The following is a 25,239-nucleotide window of genomic DNA, read 5'->3' on the forward strand; positions in this document are numbered from 1 at the left end:
TCTGAAGTTTCTAGAAGAATTAAATGTCCCTGTAAAAATAGGGAAGAAAAGAAGAGATAGGATTCTTATAATACCACAGTGGTAGACCATCTTCTAGGAAATAGTTATGATGGTAAATTCTTGTTCCGTGTTGCTGCGTGGGTTTTATTTTTGTTAAAACTTAATTGTAATAAAGTGCATGTGTATAATGTCTTGTGATAAATTGTTTTAATTCAGGTGTCTTTAGACTCCAGTTCTAGATGTTTTTCAGTCAAATGAAAACATAGGTTATTGAGACAATGGTATTTCAATGACCTGGAAGATACAACTCTTGGTAGATAAGTAGAAAGGTGTTAAATAAAACCATGATATGTTTCCTTTGATTGTTTTCTTTTTTCCTCTCCACTAGCTTAAGCATTCATATTTACTTCTCTTATATTTCCAAGACTAATTGTACAAAATCATTTGTTCTGTTCAGAGCAGACAAAAGCCTGTATCTATGGCTGTTTTCTTGTGACAAACTCATTTGGTCACTTTGTACAAAAGCCCAGTCAAAGTGACTATCTTCTTGTGTCTTTTCTTACCCTTTTTCCTTCTTGGAAGGAGCTGTCAGTTAAGGTTAATATTAAGGGTCATTCCATCAGAGCTTGTAGCAACATTTGCAGCTGGCTTCAGACCAGTTCTGCCTCTCTGGATTTCTAAGGCAGCCTCTTGATTTCTAGGAGTATGTGTTAGTTCAACTATTGCACAATAGCAAGCAAATGTCTGGCTCCATGGCAAGGACAATAAAGGTATTTGCCCCATTTGCCTCTCTCCCCCAGATACTAGAATCTTCTAATGGCAGAATGGACAATAATTATTAGCTGCATTATTTAAAAATTTTCTTGGTGGTGTTTTGGTAAATTCAATAGTCTACACTATAATGTATTTAGCTTTTTTATTTCACTAACACAGATTGTTAGGACAGCTTTAGAACACTCTTGGAATAGTAGTAACTTCACACAAAGTGTATGTGAACTTAGTGGGGATATTTCTGTTCCAGTTTCTTAAATGCACCATTAGGGAATTAGCCTCATGTTCTTACCCACAAGCTTTTAGCCATGCTACTAAAATAATCACAATAGTTCACATTCCAGCTGCCTTTCAGTCATTGCCACATGTTCACTAGACTAACCCTGAGAGGAGAGCTAGTATAACCCAGGCAATAAAGTATTTGGACAGCAATTGTGAAAACTTGGCAGCTTTTTTGTTAGTGACTGAGACTTTGTCTCTGTCCAAGTTTGTCTTTGGCTTCTTTTTCCACTGTTCTGTAAACCAGAGTGCTACTTCAGGCAAATGGCTTTGAGATAACAAATGAGAAGTGTGTATACTTTTCATAAGTATTAGTACCAGGAGAGCTCTGAATTCTATTGAAATAAATATTCTTTGGGGCTTCCAATAGTGTATGTTATATGAAAGAACAAGGAGGAAATATAAGGTGAAGAGTTCCTGACCACTTTTTTGGTACCTATGGCTACAGGGGAAAGTTTTCTTTTACATAAAATATTGCTTCTAACATAAAGCAGTTCTCCTCTCTTGCAATTCAACTTTCATAGCTAAATGTGTAAAAGTCTTCATGTCCTAATATTAAGATACCTGTTTGGTGACTTATTCTTTCAATACCACAGGATTATTACAGTATTATAAAGAAACCTATGGACTTAGGCACCATAAAAAAGCGTCTGGAACACAATTACTACACAAAAGCTGCAGAATGCATTGAAGACTTTAAAACTATGTTCTTGAATTGCTACATGTATAACAAGGTATGTGAAACACAGCCTCTTACCAGTAACTGATTCTATTGAACAATCCAAACAAGTCTAAAACAAGCAAATGGTTAATAGAACTTGCACTGTCAATGTCTTCGTGATTTTTTTTTAAACTATTTTCTCTGAAAGGAGAGGAGGCTTTTTTGCTAGGATTGACTGAAGGCATGTAAGTAAAGTCTCCCTTGCTGTTACAACAACTGAATGTTGTACAAGGATTACACCTCCAAAATCTCTGGGTTATAGCCATGCAGCTCAATCTGCAAGTGCTGTGTAACTCCTGTACAAGTTGAACACTAGCAACCATGAGCCATGCTTTTTTCCTCCCATAAGTTTAACCTAATGAAGTGTGAGCATCTCCCTGTGCTTGGATGTTTGTTGGCTGTGTCTCAGTATCTTTGAGCTTCAACAGTTTTCTTCGGGACATAGTAGTAAATAAGGGAGTTGAAGATCTGCCCCCTTTTCCCTTTGCTGTAGATGTATGGGGATGGAAAAAAGGACTGTGCAATGGGATAGTGGGAGAAAAAGTATTTCAATAGTGAAGTAATTTGTTTTAAAGTGAATTGTAGGGGCAGGGATGGCAAGAACTTCTAGACCTCTCTGGTACTGGTGGCTTTCTTCAATCCTTGAAGCAGGATCCTGTAGTCTGGTTATTTTATGAGGTAGCCCCCACTACTGCAGTCTCTCCTTTCCTGAGTGTTACTGACCGTATTTTGCAGCCAGGTGATGACATTGTGTTTATGGCTGAAGAACTAGAAAAAGTCTTTATGCAGAAAATAGCCCAAATGCCACCAGAAGAAACACTAGTGAGTCTCAATAAAGGGAAAAAAAAAGGAAAGAAGCCAGAAGGTAAGGCCTGTGTTTTATGCTGAATTGTTAAAATACCAAGAAAGCAAAAGCTGGAAACAGGGAATCCTCTTTGTCACAACTCAACCCTTGAGCAGCTGGGGTGTTTTCTACTCTTTCCAGAACAATCAGACAAGTAACAATACTGCTATAAGGCTTTAGAAGATTTATATTTTTTTAGAAAAGGCAACTGACTTCCATTTCAGAAAATGTCATAGGGCTGCTCAGTATCATGTTATATAAACTAATAGGTGTAAACATCTATGGGAACTAAACAGCATAACAACTGGAAAACACATTAGTAATCTAACCAGCCAAAGCAAATACAGAAAAACATTGGTCTAAACTGTTCTCAGATCAGTGGTGGAGGGCTGTAATACTGCTTAGCCATATATGCAGGTATTAGCTATGCTTAGGAACCTTGAACCTTCGTGATGCAGCTTGCACCCTTTGCTGCCTGGTCTTTAACGTGTTTGTAGAAAAGAACTTGATTCTCTTCTTGGCAAGAACGTTTTTACAACATACAGCGTATAGTGTGATGCCTTTTTAATCTTTTGTCTGAGGTTAATCCACAGCTTTCTTGGAGCCAAATAATGTGGAATTTGGTACAATATTCTAGCTGAGGCACTAATGGTGCTGATGAGGATATCAATGTTGCTATAAGTAACAACTGCTCTTGTTTGTATTTATTTGTACCACTTGTGTGTGGAAGAGTGGTTTTGCTGACAATTGTTCAATTTGACCATGAAAGAAATTAACTGCAACATTTAAGACCTAACTTTTAAAATTTCCTATATTAAAATAACCAGAAACACAGCAGCCCATCCCTGGGACTTCAAATGAACAAAGCACAAATCAGACACAAGCTGCAAGTTGTGAGCGGCCTCCAGTGATGACTCAAGAGCGACAGCAGATTCCACCGGCTCCTTTGTCTGCAGCCCAGCCAACTGCTTTAATGCCAGCTGCAGTCCCTATAACAAAAGTAAGTTTCCTCAAATAACCAAAAGAAAGAAAGATATTGAAATAGCTCCTTCAGGCATTAACAGCAAAACCTAAGGAGCTAGGCTTATTGCAATATCTTTTCAAAACCTCTATTGTGATAGAAGACAGTAAAAAATCTCTATTAAATCTTCTAGGTCTCTGCTAAATAACTGGGCCAGTACTAATTCTAGAAACTAAGTGGAAATTGGGATGACTGCTTGGTACATCTTTTCTTACAAATGTGGTTTTAAAATGTTGTTCTCAAAGAAACAAAATGAACTTTAAAATGGTCATTTTTTAAGAGTATTACTATACTTCTGCAGGCTTGATCTTGATGCAGGAAACTGTTCTTTCCTTGAGGAAATAATGAGGCTGCTTTGAGGATAATGGTTTGAGTACTAAAATAAAGCTCTATTTAATAATTCTCATGTTTTCAATATAAAACGCTTGATTCTCCAAAAATAGCATGTTTGCTTGAACATTGGGTAACTAGTCTGGAAGATGTCTGTAGCTCACAAAAGCAAGTTCTTGTTAACTGCAATCTTAATGTGAACATCTGACACTTTCATCAGAAAAACTCTCTTGTATTGACTTGTTTTTGTTTTGCTGTTGCAAAGAGGAATAGGCACCTGTGGCAGCCTCTCCTACAGTGTATACACTTCACTCCAGAAGAGTCTGAACACCGATGACAAAGCACATATTGTATTGCTTCCAAACCAAATACTACCCAGGTTAAAGAAAAATAAAGATAAATCTTGTACACAAAGCCCGCAACTGGGCCTAAAATAAATAGCAGTAGTTTTCCCCTTTGTGTTGCAGTCAGTTTGTGGGTAACTTCATAACCTACCAGCTTCCTGGAATCCTCTTGAATGGCTGAAAACTGACCACAACCTGACCTGCAGTACATCCCATTCTTTCCTTTAAATCTGAGGTGTGCTGGTCTTGTAATAACTTGTAGGTTTTCAGTCTAAACTTGTAGAAGTGCCACATTCTGCTCTGACTTCAACAGCTGTCAAAGCTCTGACATTTTTTAGATTATTCTTTTTGTGTGTGTGTATAGTCTGAAAACTGACCATTCTGTCACTGCTCTGGACAACTGTATATTTTTTCTTTTCCTAGGCAAAAAAAGGTGTGAAAAGGAAGGCTGATACTACAACTCCTACTACTTCAATAGTCACAGCAAGTGGTGAATTTTCTGCTATGTTTAATGAAAGAAAAGCTGTTAAAGCATGCAGAGGTGAAAATGAACATATGGTAACAAATAAGCTTCTGAAGAGATCCTTGCCACATTCTCAACAGTCACCTGGAATTATTAAAAAGATTCAGTTGTCAGAAAAATTAAAACATTGTAATGCAATACTTAAAGAAATGTTTTCAAAGAAACATGCAGCATACGCGTGGCCTTTCTTAAAACCTGTAGATGGGGCATCTTTCTCCACTGGTGAGAACCAAGGCATTGCCAAATGTCCTACAGACCTAAGAACCATTAAAGTAAGTGTGTTTCTGAGGAAATTAGACTGTTTGTGTGCTTGCTTGAATAACTTGTGCAATTACAAGATTTTAGATGTGTTAGCTGAAAAGGTATCATGAAAGCTGCTTCTCCTTTGAAAGAAAAAATGGGCACAGAATCCAGATACTTACGTGTCTCAAACTTAGCCACAGGTCACTGAAGAAAGTTTAGGTCTCGTGACCATGCACACAGTGGCTAATTTACTTACCCAGTGAACAAGTTAATATAAGGAGTGAGGGAATTATGAAACCCTTCTAAGCAGGCTGCATGTTAAATATCTCTGTTTGTACATACAGTGCTGTTGTTAATGCCCTGTAAAACAAAATGCAATTCTATTATGTCAACTTCTTCCCTCTGAATCTCAATATCCTTGGTGAAGTGCCATGAAACCTCAACACTGGATATTTATGTGACACTTTTCACCTTTTTTGTGAAAAACGACCCTTCTAGATGGAGATATGTGGACAGTGTTCTGTGAACACTGGGCGTATATCTATGGGGTTAAAGTACAGCCCAGTTAAGCTCCACTTTCTCTTGTTTTATGGGGGGGGAGGGGAGGGGAGGGAGAAGGGGTTGAATTTAAATCGTTTACTGAATTACCTTGAAAACTGGCTTGCACAATATAAAGGTTATTTCCCAGTTTCTAGCCCCTTAGAACTCTAGCTATTATGGAACAAGCTTTGTGTAAACATCATGCTTAGAATCAAAAACGGGTGCTGAGGACATAATCAAATAAAGTCACTCAAATATTGTTGTCTTACCCTAGTGCTGAAACTAGTACTACAAAGTCCTTCCAGCAATTACAATTAATAAATCTGTTTAAAAGAGGAAAAAAGTCTTTGTTAAAGGGACAATGTTAAAGTGAGAAGCAGGTCTTCGCATATTTTTTTTTTTTTACAATATTTACTGTCTTGATACAAGCTGAACCTGAATGTGTGTCAAAATTCTTGTACCCTCCTCTTTTTGTGCCAGTTTATGGTAATGCTCTCTACTAAACATGCATTATTTTTCTTTTCCTCTAGAAGAAAATGGATAACTTTGAATATAGTAATATACAAGAATTTGCTACGGATGTTAGATTAATGTTCATGAGCTGCTACAAACATAATTCTCCAGATCATGAAATAGTTGCCATGGCAAGAAAACTTCAGGTGAGTTCTCTCTGAAGTCAGACTTGAAAAAGAGTAGGTCATTTCATGCCCTGATGTAGAATCTACTAATGTTATTGAACGATTCTGTTGCTATGTACAAGTAGTACATATGTTGCTATGCACAAGTAGTAACTTCATAATGCTTTTAGAAATCTGAAAAGTACGCTGTTCCCAAACCTAACTCTTCAGGATGTTTTTGAAATGCACTTCGCCAAAATTCCTGATGAACCTGTTGCAAGTGCTCATCTGCCACAGCCTGTGAGAGAAATGAAAGAAGCTTATTCCAGTGAAAGTAGTAATGATGACTCTTCAGAAGAAAAATCATCTGAAGACTCTGAAGAGGAAAAAAGAGTGCACCTGGCAAAGCTTCAGGAGCAAGTGAGCATTAGTACTTTGTGTGCACGACATAAGATTTCTCTGACACTGCCACTTTGATTTGTCCATTCTGAGGCTTAGCACCAAAAATCAGTTTTAAGAGATTCTAGTAATTTATTTCCTCTTTGGAAGCACCATCAAAAGTTAAGAATAGTACCTCAGCAAATACAAAGTGGGTTCTACTACTCTTGCCTATCACTTCTTCAGATGACTCTCAAACTTTTAAAAAAATGAAACTGTTCCTGTGGTATGATGAGAGCCTGCAGATACTCCACACGTAGCTTAGTGGCATATTCTTCCAATAGGGGCATTTCTTTCATATGGCTGAAGAGCTCTGTTCTTACCCTCTGTCTCTCTTGAGCCACACAAAAGCAAGCAATTTTTTTCTACTTCAGAAAGCTTCTGTTCTCTCATACTGAGGAATTTCATGCTAACCAGTGAAGCAAAGCCATGCTTCATATTAAGAGTGGGATGGGTCTTGTTTCTGCTTGAACATAATCTTTTAACCTGTTGCTTCTGTATCTGAAAACTCTGGGGAAAATTAGCATTTGTTCTGCTTGTCAAATAAGGAACAGTTTTCAGTACTTGTCAAATGAGCAGATAAATCATCAATTTATGAGTGTAGGCAGGAGGATAAGCAAGTGTACAAGCCAGCCTTTGCTACAGTAGTTCAGTATGTCTGAATTCTAATTCTCATCACCTGACCATCTTCCAATTCCTGAGACTTAAACAAACTTGTGTTAAGTTTTTCTCCGAAACTCCTAGTATGTCCTAACTAGCCATCTTATATTGTAAACTAGGATGCATAAGCCCAGTCCCACTAGCCTAATTTGTCAGTGCTGTAAGAAATAGAACCTAATAAGGCACTTATGTGCATCCCAAGTGCTTGAAATTAGAGAGAGGATGCTGGAAGCTCCTAGAGTGATTTTTTTTTTTTTTTTTCACTCTTGACAGAATGTTAGAGAACACATACTGCTAGAAATGTCTGCATAAAATAAGTAGCCCTACATCTTCTAGGTGGATAGTCTGACTAAGCTACAATATAGTAAGATGTTTGGAAAATAAATCTCATTTGGAAAGCAGATATTCTATTAATATCACTCAGCTGCCACAAATATCTTGTGATATTTATGACCAGTTTATTGTTCCTTCTACGTTGCCCAAGATTATCAGCTTTTTTTTTCTTTCTTTCTTTGGATAGCTTAAAGCTCTTCACCAGCAGTTGTGGGTTTTGACCAAAGCATGTTTATCTAGACCAGAAAAGAAAAAAGAGAAGGCTAAAAGTGAGAAAAGAAAGAACAAGGAAAAAGCTAAAATAAAAAGCTTGACTCAAAAGAAGAAAAATCTGCAACACAAGAAGAAATCTAAGAAAAAACTCTCTTTAAACATGTAAGTGTGAGGGATTTGTGTGGTTGTCTAATTATTTCAAACTGTTGTTACTCTAGTATATTTTTTTCCTGCAGTCAATCAAAGAAAACCATGCAGCAGGTCTTGTTGGCACATAAATCAGAAGATGAAGATGCTGCCAAGCCTATGAATTATGATGAAAAACGACAGTTGAGTTTGGACATAAATAAACTCCCTGGAGATAAGCTTGGGAAAGTAGTCCATATAATACAGTCAAGAGAACCTGCACTGAGGAACTCCAACCCTGATGAGATAGAAATAGACTTTGAAACTTTAAATGCTTCAACACTCAGAGAACTAGAGAAATATGTGGCAACCTGCTTGAGGAAGAGACAAAGAAAGCAGCAGGGTATGTAGTAGAAATGATGCTTAAAAAAAAACCCACTAGATTTGTTTTCTTGTTTGCTTCCATGTTAACTTTTGTTTCACATGCAGTTAAAAAACCAACGAAGTCAAAAGAACAACTTAATTCTGAGAGGAAACAAGAGTTAGAGAAGAGACTACTGGATGTCAATGGTCAGCTAAACCCAAAGAAGAACATCAAGTGTAATGTGGCTCTTTTACTCATTTGGAATAGAAATAGCTTAAAATGGAATTCTTCCCTTGGGCTTAAGTGCTGTTATGCAGCTGGGGACTTTCTCCTCAGAATAGCTGGGGTCTTAAACTTCCCATTGCTAGTCTTAAGATTCTTCCTATGTTGAGTGAGCTGGAGTCACAGCAGCAAATTTGGCCAGTTACTTGTCCTGTCTAAAGCATCTTCCTTATTATTGCACCTAATACTTCATTACAGGTAAAGGTGGGAATGGCTTCAGAACTTAAGCAACACTGAACAACTCCTTTATGCTGATGTATGAAAACATGGTGGGGAGTGGGGAGGGTCACAGTCTCTTTGTTCATAATTCACTTTCTATAGTTTAGAGACTCAAGAATAACCAACTCTAGTCATGCTTGTTAGGTGGCAGTCTCACTAGCTGTCACACTAGAAAATTTCTGTGTCAGTGACAGGTGTCTGTGTTACCTTAGACTTAAGGAAGTATCCTAGGAGAATCAATTCAGTTTTTCAGGCAATAATGAGTTTCAAGATCAAAGCCAGGAATTTAGTACATACTTGAACTGTACACTTACTGGTGGTTCTCATCAGGGGCTGAGAATGGATCAATGCAGCTGATGCTACTATTATAGGTCAAGCTGTTCCTCATTAAACCACTGAGTGCTATTATTGCCCTCTACTGGATATCTATTTAGCTCCTGTGTAAAACCAGTTAGCTGAAATGATGGAAGCATCCTTGCAAGACACAGCCTTGCATCCAGCACTAGCATTAGCTCAGTCAGGTCTTCCTGTCTAGTATACATAATGGCTTGAAAACACTCTAAAAAGTAAAGCCTGAAGAAGCAGCTGAAAACAATTGGGAACTATATGTTGTGTGGAGAGGGAAGAGGCAGGCTAGGGAATCTTCACAACTGGCATCTAGCTTGTTTGTGAGAGCTTAATCTGGCATTTAACAAAGACTCGTGTCCAGGGAAACAGGCATCCATGTAACTTCTCATTTGCAAAGCTTCCATCAGAGCAACAACTTGGAAAAAGCTTTGACTGCAAAGTCCCTATAAGCTGAGTTAAATCAACCCTGCAGATGCTAAATAGTCAGATGGTGGGGAGGTGGCGAAAGATGGCAATTTTGGAGTACACATGGCTTGGGAAAGAAGAGTTGGCTGTAGATAAAGACCTCAACATGCAAGTCTAGCAGCAGCAACAAGCACATAAACAGTCACTTAACAGCAGGAAATTTTATGGGGGAAAATTGCTTGAATTGTGTCGTAAGACAGCATAGTTTTAATTTACTTGAGGATTGTAAATCATGTGACTACAGCTCCTCCCTGGATATTTCAGTCATTCAACTGGGAATGCTGCTGGGAAATCCCCCTCCTCTCCTCTGTAGAGGGAGCCCTTTTTTTCTCAAGTCTACTGCTAAATGGACAGTGGACAAGGAAGTGGAATAAGATGAACTGTTACATGGGAGAATAGACCTAACAAGGTTGATCCTAGTCTTGTCTATGAAGAATGCTCCACTGCCGGTTGTTCTGAATTCTCTTTTTCTCCCGCAGTTGAAAACAATACTGAGTCCAGTACTGGACCAAGCAGACTGAGTGACAGCAGCAGCTCCTCGGATTCTGGCAGCAGCACTAGCAGTGGTTCTAGCTCCTCAGATAGCAGTGACTCCGAATCAGGTTAGAAAGCTTACTTTTGTGTTTGTAGGCAAAACATCTGCCCTCTCAGTTAGCTTTTACTGTTCCACATGCTTACCAAGGATTTTAGTTATCCTTGTAGGTTTGCTCTGTTTTGAAGGCTCAATTGCAGTGCTGTTAAATCAATGTCTTAATACTGAGTTTCTAGGTAAAAACAAAACAAAAACCAAGGACAAAACAAACGAACCCCACTACAACATCCATTCAACTTACCGGTTAAAATCTTCAGAGACCAAAATAAGCTAGCAAAAGGTCTGGGTATCCAGCCTGGACACTTGACCATTGGGCTATAGCTTACTCTTGTAGTTTTGATTTGGTTTTGAAAGTGTGATTCACTTTACTTTCATCTTCTGGTCTGCAGCATAAAGGATGCCTTACCCTAGGGTAAGACTTAGTCCCTAAGCTGAGAAACACAAATACCTACAGCACTGACTGTAGAGCCAAAGTCCACCCTGGTGCTTAAGCTGTCTCAAGTTTGTATACAAAACTCTCTTTAGTTTTCTAGGACAGAATAGATCTGCCAAACTGGAGGTCTACAATGTAGATATCTGTGCAAGGTATAAGGTGAGATGAATGCTCAACCCTCTGTAGTGTGGGGAAGCAAATACAGTGAAGTCAATGGCAGTGAAGACCTTGATCCCACAGGAATCTTTATGGTGTTTTTATATCTGGGAGAAGTTCTCTAAACGCATCAAGCTAAGTATTCAAGATAAGAATGTTCCTTTCACTGTGAGGTTTGGCTCTCTGGGTACAACTGCAACTCACAGCTTGTATATGTGAATAATGTAACATATGTGAATGACTGATTTGGTTTTTTCCATCCTCCTCTCTCTGCCCACCTCACTGTATTTACAGCTACAGAAACCTGTTCAAAACAAACTGGAGCCAGGCAGAACTGTCCAGCTTCTATGGAAAAGTCTAAGGTAAACTGACTGGAATGGAGGTAATATTTTTGCCCTAAACAAATTTAACATACAATAGTATTGGAAATTACACAACTTTATCAGGAAATAATGAATATGGCTTGAATGTTATTTGTTCTGTAGGACTGAGTTATATGAAGATGTCAAATCTGCTGGTTTTTTAAAGTAGTTTATGCATCTGTATATAAACTGATGTCATGGGAGAACTCCTGAGGGTTTTACTTTTTATAATCCTTGTGGTCATTACGTGTAGGGTGAAGGAGAGGGGGAGAATGCTGCCCACACACGCCTAAAAAAGTCAAATCCTCTCCAAATTGATCTTTGAGTATCCATGAGCCAATAAACAATGCAAGCCTCACTTAAATGTTTTTTCTTTATGAACAACCTCACTTCTACATCTGAAAATAAATAAATTGTACAATATATCACTTATTTTCAGGATACTTTAATATTGCTTATTACTATGGTATTATAGCCATCAGCAGTTTTATCCAGAAATAATTTTTAATGCCTCTTACATTGAATTGCTCTATTCCTATATATGCATTGGGTGTTATTTCTTGTCAGGGTTAACTCCCTTTTACAATTTGCCTTCAAGCTGCCAAAGACAGACCTTGAATTTCAAAGCAAGATCACGGCAAAGCCTTCATTCTTTTTGCAATAGGTTTGCTTTCCCTTAAAGTACAGGAAAGTAGGCTGCAAATTTATTATTCAGCTGCTCCTTCTACATCTTCATAAGCAAAGACTGAAAAGAGGAATTATGCAACACACTTTTTTTGCTTAAGAAGAGCAGCCTCTGCAGTGACAGAATGGCAGCAATAAACTTGAGAAAACAGGATCCAAGAAATAAGCTTCAGCTTGGTCAGTTGTAACAGCCCCTAACTGACTTTCTGAGTAACAACAAACATCACACTTCAAATCCTCACATTATATTTTGTTCTCAGGGGTTTTCTGTATCTGTCAACCAAGATAGTAAGTGCATTTTACCTCATGTCTCTGTCATCTAAACTCTTAAAAAATGCTGGATAAGTATCACAATACAAGGACTACTGAATCTGATAAACAGTGGAAATGGGAGCAGTGGTGGGGAAAAGGGATCAAAACACTATTAAGAAGATTTGGCTGTATTAACTACCATAACCTCTTTATAGAGAATACCACTTTGTTTACAGAGGACATCCTGCAATGCTGTTCTGCAAGCACAGCACTCATCTGTTACTAGTAGCTTACAGAATCATGGATCATCTGATCTGCAGCAGCCACCTCCCAATGTACAGCAGAGGCTCCAGCCTTTACAGAATAGATCACTTAAGCCACCAGAACAAAATGCCTTCTCTCCCTCAGGTAACACCTTTATGGCTATATTAGACTGCCGAGGGAAGAATGGGTGCCAGGATGCTTGTAATGCCCAATAAGTTTATCTTGGAATTTTGGAGGCTATCAAGTGGATATGAGAAAAAATTCTTGCAGGGTACGGATTGCAAAGAGCATGATGTAAATTAAAGCATGGCAGCACTGAGGATTGGCTAGAGTTTCAGATTGTGGTGGGACAGAGTAGTATTCAAACAGGAGGAGGTGTTCAGATGGAAAAGGATACCTTAATGAACCTAGAGTTACAGGAAGTGCTGAACACCTTAAGGCAGGAATTAGATGCTTAAACCCATCACCACTACTCAAGGTCAGGTCTGAAATGCCTATTAGCTGGATTTAAGACTTGGTGCCATAGGTCCTCTAAATTGATTGCTGTTGTCTAGACATATCAAATACATGAAGTTGCTTAGGAACTTGATCCACGGAGCTTTGCTTTTCCCTCCCTCATTTCAAAAGGTCTAATAACATCAGACACTTCTGAGGTTTTGGTAAAAGACAGCTTGAGCTGGTAGCTGATTAACTGAGAAATCAATTAAAATCTGATTAAAAATAACTCTTAAATTGTGCAGCTAGCATACATATCTTCATACTAAGTTAATCCACAGATCTAAACAGTGACCTAATTTTGAGATGTAGGACTGCACTTTGTATGATACGGGAAAATCATACTCTGCTTCTTTCTCAGGTGTAATCTCAGCTGTTTGTGTTCCATATGATGCTCCAGACCAGAAAACTCCTCAGAGTACTCCAAAGACAAATCAGTCTTTTGTCACTCAGTCCAGACATGCTCTTCCAGAGGTGAATATGTGCTTCTCTCCAATGAATTCATTTCAAATAATGTCTTTAAAGCATGTTTTTACTCCTTTAAATAAGATATAATATAGTACTTCAGGCTTGAATGTGATGTGACGAAGGCCATTTCAGGTTTAGAACAAAAGTTTTCTAAGCCTCTACTAACAAAGTGATTCTTATCCTTTAACAGGGTGTTACTTCATTGCCTGCAACACAAAAGGAAAGTTTGGCCAATCAAGTTTATGGTGTACTATAAAGCTTATTTTATTTCTTTTTAGGGCTATAGCTTGGACTTAAGTAACCCTTGCATGCTCACAGGCTAAAAGTCCACCCTGTAAACCTACAGCTTCACAAAACAGACAGGCAGCTTATAATAGATGTTTTTCTAGAAATATCAATTTCACAAACTCAGTAATACTATGAAGGCTCTAGAGGCTATACTGGAAAAGTGTGTTGGTTCTTATTCCTTTTCCTAAAGCTATGGAAACTGGGGCTTTCAGATGAGGTTGTGAAATATTTAATCACTGTTAATTTCTATCTCAATATGTTCTTGGAGAGTATCCTGGTTAGAAGGGCCTCTGTGTAACAAAGGGAGTTATCGATGTTACTGCAGCATGATCTGTTCCATCTTAAGGTGTTTAATGGTCTTTCTCAACATGGTTGAAAATTTACCTGCTTTGGCGAGGCTGTACTAGCTTTTGTTTTCAGAAATTAATAGAAAGCACCTCTTGAATTTAGGAGCACAAGAATGTATCCTGTAAGTAAGGAAGAAAAGCAGCTCACCCTTTCCCATTGGCGTCCACTGTCCAAGATAGCAAGAAGTGTATATTATGACTCAGGTTTCTGCAACACCTTCCTCAGTTCAAGGGATTACTGCACAGAGGAAAAAATACCTTTAATCCTGGTGCTGTATAATAAGAATCCACATATGCTAAAGGCACATTTTGAAGAACATATTTTGAAGTCTAGCTTCTCTTCTAGGTATCCAACACAATCTCCCAGGTTGACAGCGCTGACTGGAGTAAACAAGCTGAGCAAACAAGACATCTAGACAAATCAAATAAACTTCAAAACAAGGCCAATGTGAGAACTGCTGATTCAATATCCTTAAGTCAAAAACAAAGTATGTAGCGTCATAATAAAAACAGTAATTGATATCAAGAGTGCAAAGTTACAAATGTATATGAACCTACTTTAAAGAAATAAAATGCTGAGAACTTGTACATTAATCAGTTTGTACAATCTGTACAAACAAATTACAACCTGTAATTATCCAGAATAATGGAGGAAGTGATGTTTTCCCTTGCTCTTTCTTTTTGATTTGCTGCTTTAAAAAAAAAAAAAAAGTTAAATGGATGTTTGGTTCTTGTTCTGTGTTAAAATGTATAAAGCAAATTACTTTTTGATGTAGGAATTTAGTAGTACGGATAGTACTAAAAGAAGGAAGTCTGAGAACTGATGCTTCAATCTGTTGAACTTCACTGGACTTTAAAATATCTTCTGCTGGAGCTTCATGGAGTATTTTGAATTATCTCTGGCTTTTGGTGACAAGGGTCTGACAGTAAATTAATGTCAAACAGACTTCCACCATGAAACAAACTTGCAATTATTACAAGAACATAGGCCCTCTGAAAGCTGCATTCTATACTTTATACATCTTTCAAACTAAAGAATTGAACTGAATATCCCTGCTACGAGTCCAGTGTTACCAGACATGATTGTTTTGGTTCCTCCTTTACCCCTTGTCCCTCCAGCCTACTTCTATACGTTTAGACAGGGGACAGAACAAGCTTCTGAAAATGATGAATTGAAAGGCACAGTCTGCTCACTGATTAACTAGCATTATTCTTTGGCAAAAATTAAAGAGTTATTTGAATTGTATTAAAGCAGTTCTAAAACTGGAAATTTAATTTTCCGTGGTGTTCTCTTCAGCATTTTCATGGTCATAACACACCAATGCATGCATGTACTGCCCCTCACTTTGTTCAAACTTGCAGCAGCTCTACTTGGTCTGTAGCTTTAGTTAATCATTTTCAATTAAAAAGTTTTGAGGCTGTGAGGTCTTTCTGAAAACACCATTTATGATAAACTGAGTGAGGGTTTGATACTTTGCCTTTAGAATTCTGGATCCAAGCACCCAGAGTCTTCTCCTTTGCATAATAAAAATATGCCAACATGTTACCTTAAGTTTCTTATTAAGCATTTACGTAATTACTGAAACATCTCAAACTGCAGTAGAGGGTCATTGCTGAATGACATAAAATATCTGTGGTGTTTATATCTGGTTTGAAAAAGTGTTTAGGTTTTTTTCCCCTCAAATAATAAAGAGGTAACAGCATGGAGCCTTTGTGCATCCTCTAGGCTACTGGAAATGTGATGACTAGCCTTTGCTGGCTGACCTATTTGCTTTGTTTAAAAAAAAACAAAAAAGTAAATAGGGTTGAGAGCTTTAGGCAAAATGAGTTTACATAATGAATGAGGTACCCTTAAATAATACTGGAATCAAAGGGAAGGAGGGTTGGGAGGAGGTAAGTGGCAAAGTGCTGCGTTGAAACTTTCTGGTCAAACTTATTGGGTGTTCCACTGTGACCTTTCCTAGAATCAACCAGGAGTTAATTTCTCATCTATAGCTGAGCTAACTATCCCTTTCCCTGCCCAAAAGTGGAGAGAAGTGATCCAGTTCAACTTAATCTTAGGAAATGTTTGGGAGAATTTCTGTCATTCTGAACCAAATAATAGTAAACTGCAGTGTAAGTTTATAAGTCATTCCTGGAATGAAGTTTTATCATTTAATTTTGAGGGAAATATATCCATAAAATCAACATGAGTGGAAAGCCTTTTTATTCTTCCATCAGGTCATTATACACCTGACGATAAACCTAATGATAAAAACATACTAGAGCCAAAATCTGAACTTCTTCCAAAAAAGGTAAGTGTTGATCAAGTTCTATTTGAGAGGAGAGTGAGTTTACTTACTAGGTTGAGTAACTTCCTGACTTAGGATCTTCTCTAAAAATCTGTTCTTTTACAATTAGAATATTTAGTGTATGATATGTCTCAGGCACCGTTATAATCTGTACAGATTTATCTGATTTTTAGTGCTAAAACCAAACAAATCTATAGACTCTGGGCATTTCAGAAGGTACATGAGACATATATAAAATAACATATCCATGCTGTCATATAAAAATATGGCTTGTTTCATTTAGTTTTAATATTATCTAGTTCTTATATCCAAGTTATTAGTGTGCTTTCCCTTGCTGATCTGGTAACAAAAATAAGAGTAGCGTGGACTATAGTCTTGGGTACTATTGAAAAACCTGTTCTGAAATAAGACAAAGCACTTTTAATGACTAAATGCATTTATAAAAGTTAACTTAAACTGTATGCTGAGAAATATTTGTTTATCTTAAGTGGAAGAACAGAGAAATTTTCTTATCTGTTAAATTCTTCTCTGGTAATTAGCTATTTGAAAACATTAAATCAAAATTACTAATAATAGATCATTTTAGCTAATGGACCTAAAAAGTTTTCTCTATAATCTATTGAGCTAAAATGTTTCTAGAATTTTTCTTTAGGCACTTAGCTTTCAGAAAGCTATTAACTAACATATTGAATTCAATTCCAAAAATATGTATTTCTTTCATAAACACATGACCTTCTGCTAGAAGCAGGATTTCTTAATAATACTGCTTTTATGCTGTTTTCTGCTGTGAAGAAAATGCCACAGGGGAAATGGGGTAACATGGGTATTTAAAACAAACAAAACCCACAAGCCTAATGCAAAACTATTGCTATGTAAGGATTACATACAGAGAGTAGGTGGATGTTTTCTGTATTAAAACATTGTCAACGGACCTTGTGTAAACTCAGCCTTGTGAATTCCTGTTTTCTGAAATGAAAAAAGAGAGGCAGACTTGAAGTGTAAGAATAGATATAAATACTAACAATTTTTAGCATATTGCTAAAGAATCTCAGAGTGGATGAGAAAATATATCTAAACCTGTTCAGACTGTTATATTAGCACTAATGTCCTACCAAAGGAAGGCTATTTTGTTGTAGATATTTCCAAATAGAGCTAGTCAAAAAATTTTTTGCTAATGTAAGAATTGAGCAGGTCACGGATGTTAGTAGTTGTACCATATTTTTGCTTCTGCTGTGTTTTCCTTTTTCTAATAACTTCAGGATACAGGATTTAAGAATATAGATTCCTGGATAAGCCTGTGTAAAACAATGAAGCTTCCAGCTCCAATAAAAGCATCTGCTGAGAGCTTCAAACAGTTCAGAGAAGCAGTGTTAAAGAAGAGTGGGCAAGTGCCAGAGGTAAAAAGGCCTCTGGTGCAATCTGAGATGGAACTGCAAAACGTTCCACAGGGAAAAAAAAGGTTTGTAACACATGTAAATATTATTCTGTTTTGTGCTTGTATGGTACTGGGTGGGTTAGTTATTAAAACGAGTGTTTTGGGTTAGGTAATGGCCACATATCAGACGAAGTCATGGAGTTGTACCACTCCAAGCACAACAGCACATCCAAAATGCAAAAAGCAGCTTTTTCCCATCAAATTAGTATTATTTCAGCAGTTAAATAAACTTCTTGGGAATTTCTTTTTTCATTGTTGTTGTTAGTTTGATTTCTGTTTTGGTTTTGGATTTCGGGGGAGGGGGGGAAGAAATTGTTTGGGTGTTAGGATGGGAGGTTTTTTGTCCCCTAGAACACTCAATTCCTCTGGTCATGACCAGAATTCATATTTGTCCTCAATATATTATTTCTCCTATACCTGTAGCCAGGAATATCCTCATCTTACTGCTGTCCTAATGGGATATAGGATAATCTAGTCTTCAAGAACATGGTGTTAACATAGCTAAAGGGGTTCCACTGCACACCACTTTTGGCAGCAGAGTTCTTTGCATTGCTGTAGAGAAGCATATTACATAAGCCCCTGCTGTAGTATTCTTCCCTAGCTGTTTGCAGTCCCTCTTTTAGGGAGTGCCCATTTGTGTATCCCAGTCTGAGGTATATGGTTATGCTGAGTGGGATAAGCGACAACCTACTAATTACTGCTTTGAAATAATATCCTGAATTTTGTTTGCCACCTTTTGGAAGCTCTGTAATAGTTCCCTCTTCGGTAGTATTGATTTTTTTTCTTGTCTATTTGACCCTGTGAAAGATAAGCCTGAACTGGTTCCTAAATTCTCCTGCTCCTGCCCATTGCTGGCTGTATTAGAACAGGTTAATTTTCTGGAGTGTATTATTTTAATATTTAATATCTTATTATCTCAAGTCAGAGCATTTGAGAGACTTAAGAGTACGCTCCTGGTTTACGACATATAGTGCAGTCCAGGCACCTTCAGCTGATGTCTCTGAAGAGAAAAACAGGCATGTAGCTCTATGGAACAAGACATTACAGGTGTTTGCATGAAGTTAGTGAAATACACCTCAAATAACTACTTGAGGAGGAAGAAGGTAAAAGAAAAACATTATGGGCCAAGAAAGTAACAGAGAACTAAGAATTTCGAAGACAGCGTATGTAGGTTTTGTGTAGCGTGTCTATAAATCCCACATGCATAGAGACTGGAAATGGGACACAGGAAACCTGAACCTACTACAGCCCAACAACTGCAGGCACATACATCTTATGAAGGGAAATTACCATGGAACAGCATGTGGAACAGAATCGCGGCTTGAGTGCTATGCACTGATTTAAATTATTTGCAGAATTCTATCAGGTGCAAAATGTTCTTATGAAGAAAAAGGACAATTTTTATCCTCCACTGATTTCTTTTCATGTCTTTAAAGGGGCCACGAAAGCACAGGATTGGATGCCATGGGTGCAACAGACTGTGAGCTTGAAAAAGAAATGCATAAGAACAAACAACTGCCCGAAGCTCAACAACATATTCTTGATCAAGACCGTAACTTGGCTAGGAAAATGGAACAAGAACGCAGGAGGAAAGAAGCAGTAAGTTGCTGACTCTTGCTACCTGATTTTTTTTCAACTCGAGAATAAATAAATATTAAGTCAGGTCCTAACTTCAAAGGATCTGAATAATTGAAAACAACAGAACTACACTACCTGAAGAATTAGTCCAGAAAATGAAATAGGAAACTCAAAGTATGTTTTCAAGTGATGTACTATGAAAAGCTATCTGCTTGGTCCTGTTAATCCTATAAGCTTAGAAAAATTGTGTGATAAACTAAAATTGTAAATAATAAAATATTATTTATGCCTTCTAGATAGACATATTTTATATTAAATATATATTTATAATATTTATATATTTATATAATATATATAAAATATTATATAGGCCTTCTAAATAGTTTCAAACCTTGAGTCTTGCAAGCTGTCTATCCTCTTTAACATGTTCCATGTCAACAAAAGTGCTAGTCATACTGTTCTGATCTGAAACATCAAACCTGAGCCTTTTTAAAACTAACTCTATTTATTGGTGTAGGTAATGACTGCTTTTTAATTGCTACCTCTTTTAGAATAAACATTTCTTAATTCATGAGAGGACTTCAACAGCAGGCACACTCAAACTTGTAATAACAGAGAAGGCATACATTTTTTTAGAAGATGCCTTATAGGTTTTTCTTAAATCCTTATTAAATATTTTACCTCCATAGTATTCATTAATGTCTGATTGCTATGAAAAGACACTAACTTGCTTTCTTGCAGATGGCTTGGCTAATTGATGTGAATCTGCAGAGAGATATTATGGCATCTTTCGAAGAATATCTTCAGTGAAAGCTGTAGTTAATATAGAACTTAACTTCAAAACTGCTGCAAGCAGCATAGTTTTGTACTAGTTAGGATCTTATAAGACCACTTTAAAGAGTATGTAAGCTTCTCTAAAATACTTTGTATTAAAAGCTTGTTCATTAACACCTGAAGTGCCAAAAGACTTTTTTTTCCGCGGCTCGTTTATGCCATGGAATGCAGTCTGATACACACCGGAATGCAGCTGTTCTTTTGTTTACAGTTTTGTATGTTGTGTATGTTTACTGTTAAAACAATCACTTTACTTTGATACACTTGCACAGAATCTGGGCTGTGATAAAAAGACCTGTACAATAGTGATACTCTCTAAAGGGTGCATAACAGTATTTGTAGTCATAAACAAAGTTTCCATGAATGCTGTAATTTGAGCAGTAAATCCTGTGTAATTGCATTTCTTTTAAGGCCCAGATGTGTTTAATGTATTTTATCTTAACATAACATTTGGCTAAGGGTGCAAACATGTCTACCACATAGTTCTGGTTCTTCACAGGAAGAAGTTATCTAAAACAACTGGCTCCAGTTTTGAAAGATTTTCTGATTAATGCAAGATTTTATTAATGTTGGACTACTTGTCTGAAGCAGAAACCAGAATGTAAAAACTCCACATTCTTGTTGATTATATATAGCTGTGTCAAATTAAGGATGGGAGTAATAAAACATTGGTTTACAGACTTAATACCAAAACACAGTGCGTAATACAGAAATGTTGGGTGGAAGGGGCCCCCTTGAGACAATCCGGTTCAGCGAACTCCAAACCTTTTTCATCACATACCCCATCATTTAAAAATTTTAAGCATGGACCCCAACTTATTAATTTATAAATTATATACTTGTTCTACTGTACTAGTATATTTTTACATTTTAATTTTTTAATTTCCCTTTTTATTTGTAATACTATTTGTTTACTTTTGTTTAGTTTTCATTTTATTTTATTATTTTAAAAAATTGTATTACATATTTTCTTCCTACACTCCAATTTGGAGACTACTGATCTCAATGAACCTCCCACTCAAAACTCTCACTATGGAGAACTCTGATCTGTCAAGTTCCTGGATGAAAGTTGAAAGTGAAGGTAACAATACCAGTTGTTGTGGGGTTCTGCCACAGACAACCCAACTCAGTAAAGTAAGTGGAAAAAACTTTCTACAAATAACTGAATTTTCAGAGAAAGACAATAAGTTGCTTCTAAATTCATAGATGCCAGCTAAAGCATGCCTAAAAATAGCAGCCTGGTCTTTCAGGTAGCAGGCTGATGAGATAGTGCTGGCTTCAATATATCTATCCTACAATAACTACTGTTCTGGATCTTCAACTTCTGCCACAGCTGGAATGGTATTATTTCATTCAACAGCACAAAGAGTGTATATGACTATATATGTGTGTATTGGGGCATCACCCCCTGAAATGTCTAGGGATGTCCTCTCACATGAGCCTGGCCTGGAGGCACTCTCAAATATATGCTGTTTGAGAGATTTGAGGACTTGGCTAGGACAAGGATTTGTGATGGAAGATGTCTTGTAATGTAAACTAGTGCTGTTAGGATGTCTTGTTTCATATCTACATCAAAAGTGATGGCCTGTCAAAAGATCTGCCTTCATTTGTATTTTATATGTTATTAATAGCTATTTGTCCTGCAATAAAATACTGCAGTTCACATTCAGGACACTCTACCTCGCTGTCACCTGGATATACTGGGTTAATGCAAGCTCAAGATCTCTTGCTTTTGAAATAGAAGGTGACAGAGGCAAGGGCAAGAACTCCTTCTGCATTTCATCTATTCTATGTAACTATATGGGCTTTGCTAACAGTATTGAACTGGTAGTTTTTCCCCTTCAAAAACTAATTCCAGCTTCCATGACTCTATATTGTTGTGATGGCTTGAAGTCACAATGTCAGTGCTGCTAATGCTAATCTGATAAACCCTTTATTTGCAACCTACAAGTTACTCAGAGAGGATAATCAGTTCCTATCTTCAGACAGAAAGCTGACTTTAGAGGAAAAGGAGATGGCCTCCAAATGTGAGTACCAAGCCTATAACGATTGTTTGCCCAAAGCCATGACCACACTCGAGGAAGCAGGACTGCCACTTCTGTAGATACCCTCTGCAAACAAGCTGCTTAAATGAACTGTTAGTTACCTAACAGTTAAAATGTGTATTAAGTTCTGTTACACTGTTCATTTACCTTGACCATTTGTAAAAAACAGCTCCATTAATGTGTCACTTGTGCCTACGCTAGTAGATTGTATCTACATGTAAATGAAAGGGAAGATAGTCATTAGCTTTAAGAAGTTCCTCTGTCACTAACAAATGGAATATGTTAAATTTCTTAGTATCAACTATGAGTTGGTCAGGCTGGAGGCAGAACCAGTGATGTGCAAACTTGTCCTCTTTTGTCTCTCAGAGAAACGGTATTAGTTGAGCTGACAAAAGATAAGCAGGCAGATGGCACTTTATGGAGGGCAAAGCACACTGTCAAAGCACGTAAGACCATCTGCCTTGGGGTTGATTTGGCCTGGCACCCATTAGAACAATAATTTAGGGCAGAAGATGAGAAAATCAAAATACAAGGAAGACAGAAAAATAATTGTTTGGGTTCTCAATTTTTCTTATTCATATGAGATATATAGAAAATTCCAGGCTTTCTTCTGCAAAATGCTGGAAAATGTGTGGAAGGTATTCACCTTGTACAAACAGGTTTGCCACACGTATGCAGATAGTATGGTCCTAGAGTACAAAGGAAGTATTCCTCAATAAAAGAGGAATTCTAGGGCTTCCTTGGAAAACAGGACAGCTAAGGAAGCAGAGGTGGAGGTGCCCAGAAGTGCTGAGCTAGGATGTGCAGATATTTCATTGTGCAAAGACCGCTCAGAACTGTGAGGTCCCCAGCACTACCTTCTTCCCAGCCCTGATAGTGGATCCATATCCAATACCTGAAGATGACATAGCAAAACTCCAAGGGAAAAAGGTTTGTGTAATTTAGAAGTTTAACATGAAACTACCTAGGTAGTTAGTGATGTATAAAATAAAAACAGACTTAGTTCTAGTCCTGTGAAAAAATTGGCTCTGCTTCTTTCTTTGTACAAGGAATACTGCATAGCTTGGCCAAATACCTGCATACAATAATAAGGCACATCATGCTCCAAAGTTTCACTCTTCTCGTATTGTAGATGACTACTATCATTTTGTGATTGCTGTGCCCAACCTATCACTGGACTTTCATCAACTTTTCTTTAGAGGCAAGTGGAACATTGTGGTCAACTCCAGGATTTCCAATCTCAGTTTTCCAATTTTTCTTAAGAGATGTTTTCTAATAATTCATTCTGATTACTGGCTTATTAAGAAATGAGATGGCTACTGTGATATAAACAACATTGGTTGTTTTGCTCCTGCCAAACTTCCTAATTTATCTAACTGGGTCACTGGTTTACTGAGGTGCACTTCAGGGAAATTCTGCTGCAGCTTAGTCTGATATTGAGAAGTTGCGAAGGCTTCTTCCCTACAAGAAAGGTCATTAGCACAGAGTCTGATGCATGAAGAATTAGCCCTGTGCTAATCCTGGGGTTGGCGGTGTGAGTAATCCGAGCTTGAACGGAAAGCTCAGGCTCGGTAGGCATGATTCATGTAATCCTACTGCAGTCTGCAGAGCTCGGTGACTTAACTGAATCATCTGCTTCTGATGTTCCTTCTCTTCTTGCCCAAGAGAATGAAGGAGCCTTAAACAGCCCTGCACCTTTTTCCCCATTAGCCTGATAAAGCTCCTGCCCTTAAGTTTGTAAGGGCTTGTATTTAGACAATGAGTAGGGATCGTGAACAGTGCTATTCAACATTGGCAGCTGATGTGAGTTGCTGGTATTTAATCTGTGTTATTGATAAGATAAAGCTTGGCAGATTTTTACAGTTACTTGAAAATGTTACATTTAGTAGCAGAAAATAAATTCAGATAATGATTTTGTAACTTGCTTAAGCTTTTAAATGCATGAAAATGCACTAATGGGCCATTCTTTATAACATTCTCTTCTGCTGCTTTATTTTATTTTTTTAAAAAAAGAAAAATCTTGAACTTGTTGAAACCAGAATTAATTCTGTCACTGCCTTCAGCGGGACTAGGATTCACCATCAGTGCCTATATTTGTAAGTCTGAATTTAGAACAAGTAGGAGAAAGCATTTGGTATGTTACAGACAAAAGTCGTCTACAAGCTGTGTTCCATGCATAGTGAAAAATTATATATATTCTGCCTGCATACATGCTTATCTAATTTTTTAAAAAATAGCCCACTGAATTACATATCTTAGAGTTAACAGATGGATGATGTCTTTGTACCAGCTTCTACTTGCACTGCTGGACAGAGCAAAAACATTTCTTGGAAGTTAGATTCTAATCCTACAGATTCACCTGGATCAAGAACAAATTTTGGTTTTCATCAAACTCAAGTAACATTTAGCAACCCCACCCCTCAAAAGGGAAGCAGCTGCACATAAGCCTACATATTAGCTGTGACCCTCATGTGGCCTCCCCAAACCTTGTCCATATCCTCTAGAAGCAAGGAGTTGAGATCCAGGAGTAAAGATGAGCAGGCTGTGCAGTGAGTTGGATCAGGACTTGACAGGATTTGACATGCAAGCTCAATTCTTGACTACAATTTTCTTGTAGTTAGCAAATACCTTGTCCACATTTTGTTATTTCCCAGAACTAATAAACTGTAATTTTTCATAACCTGAACTCTTATGACCTGCAAAATCAATTGTTCAGCATAGTTATACTTCTTCTTACAATTTTGGATTACATGAACTATTCTGGTTCTAAATTACCCTTTATCCTGCATATCAGTAGGTTAATACCAGATAGACTGAAGCCTTTCTTCTTACCCTGGCATCTGTGGCTTCGTATGTGACTGTGACTACTTTGCTTGCACTTGTAGTGATTTACAACTAATGGACAGGCATAGGATTGTTCAGCTTCTAAAATCAGCCTTGAGGGGTTGAGATCTCAGTACAGAATAAGTCACATTTAAAAAAATATATACATTTTGGTGCTGGAGCCCAAAATTCATATATTTTTAAGAAATAT

The 25,239-nt window shown here is 37.4% G+C and overlaps 1 protein-coding gene across 13 annotated transcripts in view; it reads left to right on the forward strand.

Annotated features, from left to right (window-relative positions):
• The window catches only part of BRDT (bromodomain testis associated), a 50,605-nt gene extending 30,329 nt beyond the window's left edge, over window positions 1–20,276 (forward strand). For 10 of the 13 annotated variants that reach the window (XM_017835029.1, XM_017835033.1, XM_017835030.1 and 7 more), the window contains 18 exons: window positions 1,647–1,784; window positions 2,507–2,636; window positions 3,443–3,615; window positions 4,734–5,105; window positions 6,147–6,275; window positions 6,465–6,653; window positions 7,852–8,039; window positions 8,114–8,406; window positions 8,493–8,603; window positions 10,161–10,283; window positions 11,157–11,224; window positions 12,397–12,568; window positions 13,281–13,393; window positions 14,369–14,510; window positions 16,243–16,316; window positions 17,573–17,772; window positions 19,185–19,347; window positions 20,068–20,276. In XM_017835029.1, the coding sequence (XP_017690518.1) occupies window positions 1,647–1,784; window positions 2,507–2,636; window positions 3,443–3,615; window positions 4,734–5,105; window positions 6,147–6,275; window positions 6,465–6,653; window positions 7,852–8,039; window positions 8,114–8,406; window positions 8,493–8,603; window positions 10,161–10,283; window positions 11,157–11,224; window positions 12,397–12,568; window positions 13,281–13,393; window positions 14,369–14,510; window positions 16,243–16,316; window positions 17,573–17,772; window positions 19,185–19,347; window positions 20,068–20,136 (2,847 nt within the window). In that variant the 3' untranslated portion in view covers window positions 20,137–20,276. Of the gene's footprint in view, window positions 1–1,646; window positions 1,785–2,506; window positions 2,637–3,442; window positions 3,616–4,733; window positions 5,106–6,146; window positions 6,276–6,464; window positions 6,654–7,851; window positions 8,040–8,113; window positions 8,407–8,492; window positions 8,604–10,160; window positions 10,284–11,156; window positions 11,225–12,396; window positions 12,569–13,280; window positions 13,394–14,368; window positions 14,511–16,242; window positions 16,317–17,572; window positions 17,773–19,180; window positions 19,348–20,067 lie in introns of those variants that run through there. The other 3 variants (XM_017835040.1, XM_017835043.1, XM_017835041.1) reach the window with 3 other exon arrangements.
• Window positions 20,277–25,239: the final 4,963 nt, after the last annotated feature.

This window comes from Lepidothrix coronata, unplaced genomic scaffold (assembly GCF_001604755.1).
Source record: "Lepidothrix coronata isolate B3197 unplaced genomic scaffold, Lepidothrix_coronata-1.0 Scaffold247, whole genome shotgun sequence".
In the NCBI taxonomy this organism is placed as follows: Eukaryota; Metazoa; Chordata; class Aves; order Passeriformes; family Pipridae; genus Lepidothrix; species Lepidothrix coronata.